Source organism: Oncorhynchus tshawytscha, unplaced genomic scaffold (assembly GCF_018296145.1).
Source record: "Oncorhynchus tshawytscha isolate Ot180627B unplaced genomic scaffold, Otsh_v2.0 Un_contig_178_pilon_pilon, whole genome shotgun sequence".
In the NCBI taxonomy this organism is placed as follows: domain Eukaryota; kingdom Metazoa; phylum Chordata; class Actinopteri; order Salmoniformes; family Salmonidae; genus Oncorhynchus; species Oncorhynchus tshawytscha.
In genome coordinates, this window is record NW_024609764.1 from 3662 (window position 1) to 10000 (window position 6339).

Below are 6339 nucleotides of genomic sequence, written 5' to 3' on the forward strand. Positions count from 1 at the left end.
CTTGGCATCCAACACCACCAGGACATTTGAATCCTCCTAAACTGGTCCACATGACTTTAAGAAACCTCCAGTAGTGTTCAGGTGTACCGTTACAACACTGAGCGGGTGGCGATCCATCACCTATTTTTACACCATGCTTCTCTGACAACAGTTTTTCCCATGTTCAATGGATTTCACACATTGACCTCTAACCCCCCCTCCCACCCTCCCATTTCATATTTCCTGTGTCAGGTGCTGGTGCCCAAGAGGTCAGACTTCAAGGGGAAGATGATTGAGGTGGAGATCTTCGAGGCTGGCAAACACTTCCTGAAGGGAAGACCGCTGGACGGCTCCGTAGTGTTCACTCCCTCCATCGCCGAGCCGCTGCAGCAGGGGGAGGTGTCTGGGCTCAGTCAGGTAACCTATTCAATACGACTGTGTTTGTGTCTCCTCTGTCAACTCCTATAGATAGCTACAGTGGTAGCTCTCTCAGACAGGAGAATATCTACGGCAATAGGTTAACAATGGAACAGACCTACAGCAAAATGGTTATTTTTTTCCATATAGGATTTGTTGTTTTATTGTTGCTCTGCTTGAAATAAAAGAGTCTTTCAAGCCAGTTTACTGTGAGGCTGGCAGGGTTACTTCAGGGGCAGCCGTCACACTCTGAGCTGTTCCTCCAAGTTCCTCCAATAGCTGCCTTCTCTTCCAGGGAACCAAGGTGATTTGAAAGGATTGGAAGCCGTAACTACATGACTGTTATTACTATTAGTCTAGGCTTGTAAATGACATTTCATTCACTGCGTCAATCCGCCTGAACACCGTGTGAAGTCTTTCCTGATGTTGTCACATCAATGGCCCTATTGAAGTCAGAGGTTAGAGGTTCAAGTATTTTCTTTTCAGGAGGAAGCTGGTAGGCCGAGCGATCTCAGGTCGTCAAAGGGCATGTCTTCCCATTGGCTTACCAGGTTGAATAAAGGCAATACGTGAATAAAAGAATTGCATGAACAGAAAAAGACATTATGAACAGAGGAGAAAGTCTCCCATTCAGTCAGCGTGAAGAGGCAGTAACTACCTGAATTAGTGTTGTCACGGTACCAGGAAGCAGTAACTACCTGAATTAGTGTTGTCACGGTACCAGGAAGCAGTAACTACCTGAATTAGTGTTGTCACGGTACCAGGAAGCAGTAACTACCTGAATTAGTGTTGTCACGGTACCAGGAAGCAGTAACTACCTGAATTAGTGTTGTCACGGTACCAGGAAGCAAAGGAAACGAAACAGGAAGCGGTCTCAGTGTCTCGAGGAATAACCTTCTTAATGTTGGACAAAACAGCCTGCCTTATCTTGTCACCCAGAGTCACATTTAGTTTATTTTTGCGAGCTATAACACACAGTATTTATTATAGCGAGCTATAGCACACAGTATTTATTATAGCGAGCAATAACACACAGTATTTATTATAGCGAGCTATAACACACAGTATTTATTATAGCGAGCAATAACACACAGTATTTATTATAGCGAGCTATAGCACACAGTATTTATATTAGTGAGCTATAGCACACAGTATTTATTATAGCGAGCTATAGCACACAGTATTTATTATAGCGAGCAATAACACACAGTATTTATTATAGCGAGCTATAGCACACAGTATTTATATTAGTGAGCTATAGCACACAGTATTTATATTAACGAGCTATAGCACACAGTATTTATATTAGCGAGCTATAGCACACAGTATTTATATTAGCGAGCTATAGCACACAGTATTTATATTAGTGAGCTATAGCACACAGTATTTATATTAGCGAGCTATAGCACACAGTATTTATATTAGTGAGCTATAGCACACAGTATTTATATTAGCGAGCTATAGCACACAGTATTTATATTAGTGAGCTATAGCACACAGTATTTATATTAGCGAGCTATAGCACACAGTATTTATATTAGCGAGCTATAGCACACAGTGTTTATTATAGCGAGCTATAGCACACAGTATTTATATTAGCGAGCAATAACACACAGTATTTATATTAGCGAGCTATAGCACACAGTATTTATATTAGCGAGCTATAGCACACAGTATTTATATTAGCGAGCTATAGCACACAGTATTTATATTAGCGAGCTATAGCACACAGTATTTATATTAGCGAGCTATAGCACACAGTATTTATATTAGCGAGCTATAGCACACAGTATTTATATTAGCGAGCTATAGCACACAGTATTTATATTAGCGAGCTATAGCACACAGTATTTATATTAGCGAGCTATAGCACACAGTATTTTATTATTAGCTATAGCACACAGCTATAGCACACAGTATTTATATTAGCGAGCTATAGCACACAGTATTTATATTAGCGAGCTATAGCACACAGTATTTATATTAGCACACAGCGAGCTATAGCACACAGTATTTATATTAGCGAGCTATAGCACACAGTATTTATATTAACGAGCTATAGCACACAGTATTTATATTAGTGAGCTATAGCACACAGTATTTATATTAGCGAGCTATAGCACACAGTATTTATATTAGCGAGCTATAGCACACAGTATTTATATTAGCGAGCAATAACACACAGTATTTATTATAGCGAGCTATAGCACACAGTATTTATATTAGCGAGCTATAGCACACAGTATTTATATTAGCGAGCTATAGCACACAGTATTTATATTAGCGAGCTATAGCACACAGTATTTATATTAGCGAGCTATAGCACACAGTATTTATATTAGCGAGCTATAGCACACAGTATTTATATTAGCGAGCTATAGCACACAGTATTTATATTAGCGAGCTATAGCACACAGTATTTATATTAGTGAGCTATAGCACACAGTATTTTAAGTTTTAAAGGAGCATAGAGTCTGCTTCATGTTTTCTTTTTTTGCCGAGGAACATCTAGTATGGTGGAATGGTGACACTGGAATGGTGACACTGGAATGGTGACACTGGAATGGTGACACTGGCATGGTGACACTGGAATGGTGACACTGACATGGTGACACTGGAATGGTGACACTGGAATGGTGACACTGACATGGTGACACTGGAATGGTGACACTGGCATGGTGACACTGGAATGGTGACCCTGGAATGGTGACACTGGAATGGTGACACTGGCATGGTGACACTGGAATGGTGACACTGGAATGGTGACACTGGCATGGTGACACTGGAATGGTGACACTGACATGGTGACACTGGAATGGTGACACTGGAATGGTGACCCTGGAATGGTGACACTGACATGGTGACACTGGCATGGTGAGACTGGAATGGTGACACTGGAATGGTGACACTGGCATGGTGACACTGGAATGGTGACACTGGCATGGTGACACTGGCATGGTGACACTGGAATGGTGACACTGGCATGGTGACACTGGAATGGTGACATTGGCATGGTGACATTGGCATGGTGACACTGGAATGGTGACACTGGAATGGTGACACTGGCATGGTGATACTGGCATGGTGACACTGGAATGGTGACATTGGAATGGTGACATTGGAATGGTGACACTGGCATGGTGACATTGGAATGGTGACACTGAAATGGTGACAACACCAATCTGAATAGATAAGACTAGTCCACTCCGGAGTGTCTGGTAGAATGAAGGACTTGATTTAGGCTTTCTAGAGATGCTTAAATGAATCTGCTAGTGAAACTCTCCTCTCCTCTCTCAGCCTCATTGACTATTGGTCTAAAGTAGTCCTACTATATACAGTAGGGAATTGGGTGCCAGTCTGAACTCACACTGTGTCTGCTCCTAGGCCATCTGTTCCTCCCTACAATAGTTCTTAGATAGAATTCACGGACGGGACAGACAGGCAGTAGGGCAGGCCACTCCATCTTTTAATCACTTTAATCACTGGTTTTATAAATGGAGCCTTAAGTACTACCTATCAGCCTGACAGGTCCTTCACTAGATGATGCCTTAAATACTATCTATCAGCCTGACAGGTCCTCCACTAGATGATGCCTTAAATACTATCTATCAGCCTGACAGGTCCTTCACTAGATGATGCCTTAAGTACTACCTATCAGCCTGACAGGTCCTTCACTAGATGATGCCTTAAATACTATCTATCAGCCTGACAGGTCCTTCACTAGATGATGCCTTAAATACTATCTATCAGCCTGACAGGTCCTTCACTAGATGATGCCTTAAATACTATCTATCAGCCTGACAGGTCCTCCACTAGATGATGCCTTAAGTACTACCTATCAGCCTGACAGGTCCTTCACTAGATGATGCCTTAAGTACTACCTATCAGCCTGACAGGTCCTCCACTAGATGATGCCTTAAATACTATCTATCAGCCTGACAGGTCCTTCATTAGATGATGCCTTAAATACTATCTATCAGCCTGACAGTGTCAGGGATTTCCTCCTCTTCTCCCGAAGAGGAGAGGCGAGAAGGATCAGAGGACCAATATGCGGCGTGGTAAGTGTCCATGGTTCTTTTAATACATAAATGTACACATGAACAACTGATTACAAAAACAAGAAACGTGTGAAACCCTAAACAGCCCTATCTGGTGCAAAACAGAGACAGGAACAATCACCCACAAAACCCAACACCAAACAGGCTACCTAAATATGGTTCCCAATCAGAGACAATGACGAACACCTGCCTCTGATTGAGAACCATATCAGGCCCAAACATAGAAACAGACAAACTAGACATGTAACATAGAATGCCCACTCAGCTCACACCCTGACCAACCAAAACATAGAAACATACAAAGCAAACTATGGTCAGGGTGTGACAGACAGGTCCTTCACTAGATGATGCCTTAAGTACTACCTATCAACCTGACAGGTCCTTCACTAGATGGTTCACCAGTTAATCACTCAGACCCCTTCTGTATGATTCATCTACTCAATTAAAAAAATAATCTACTCTTTTAAGGTTTATTATTTCAGATATCTTTAAAATGTAAATGAAATGGGCAGCTTGAAGAGCTATTTCAGAATTGGAAGAAGTTAGTGAACCCTGTTTTTAATCCGTGTAACATACATTAGTGTGCAGCACACACTCAGACACTCAGACAGGCAGTGTTTACAAACATAGACACATAGGTACACAATGTAGCCTGACCTGTACAGTACATTGGGGGGGCATACATTTTCCGTGGGTGTGAGTCAGTGGGTCTGCAGGCTAAGATGTGGTCAGATCAGAGCCAGGGCTCTCTATACAGGTGGTACCGGTACAGAGTCAATGTGGAGGCTATATACAGGGGGTACCGGTACAGAGTCAATGTGGAGGCTATATACAGGGGGTACCGGTACAGAGTCAATGTGGAGGCTATATACAGGGGGTACCGGTCCAGAGTCAATGTGGAGTCTATATACAGGGGGTACCGGTCCAGAGTCAATGTGGAGGCTATATACAGGGGGTACCGGTCCAGAGTCAATGTGGAGGCTATATACAGGGGGTACCGGTACAGAGTCAATGTGGAGTCTATATACAGGGGGGTACCGGTACAGAGTCAATGTGGAGGCTATATACAGGGGTACCGGTACAGAGTCAATGTGGAGTCTGTATACAGGGGGTACCGGTACAGAGTCAATGTGGAGGCTATATACAGGGGTACCGGTACAGAGTCAATGTGGAGGCTATATACAGGGGTTACGGTACAGAGTCAATGTGGAGGCTATATACAGGGGGGTACCGGTCCAGAGTCAATGTGGAGGCTATATACAGTGGGGGAGAGTAGAGAGTAGCAGCAGCGTAAAGAGTGAGGGGCACCGGTACAGAGTCAATGTGGAGGCTATATACAGGGGGTACCGGTCCAGAGTCAATGTGGAGGCTATATACAGGGGGTACCGGTCCAGAGTCAATGTGGAGGCTATATACAGGGGTACCGGTCCAGAGTCAATGTGGAGGCTATATACAGGGGTACAGGTACAGAGTCAATGTGGAGGCTATATACAGGGTGTTACAGAGTCAATGTGGAGGCTATATACAGGGTGTTACAGAGTCAATGTGGAGGCTATATACAGGGGGTACCGGTCCAGAGTCAATGTGGAGGCCATATACAGGGGGTACCGGTACAGAGTCAATGTGGAGGCTATATACAGGGTGTTACAGAGTCAATGTGCGGGGAGTACCGGTATTGAGGTAATAAGTACATGTAGGTAGAGTTATTAAAGTGAGTATGCATAGATAATAACAGAGAGAGTAGAGAGTAGCAGCAGCGTAAAAGAGGTGGGGGGGGGGCAACGCAAATAGTCTGGGTAGCCATTTTACTAAATGTTCAAGAGTTATGGCTTGGGGGCATTATATGGAGAACAGGAAGCCATTTCAGACACTATATAGAGAATAG

At 43.3% G+C, this 6339-nt stretch overlaps 1 protein-coding gene across 1 annotated transcript in view; it reads left to right on the forward strand.

Moving 5' to 3' along the window:
* Positions 1-231: 231 nt before the first annotated feature.
* LOC112255866 (CDK5 regulatory subunit associated protein 1-like 1) overlaps positions 232-6339 on the forward strand; it is a gene marked incomplete at its 5' end in the record, with an annotated part of 33674 nt that continues 27566 nt past the window's right edge. Inside the window, 1 exon segment of the mRNA XM_024428703.2 lies at positions 232-396. Coding sequence (XP_024284471.1) covers positions 232-396 — 165 coding nt within the window.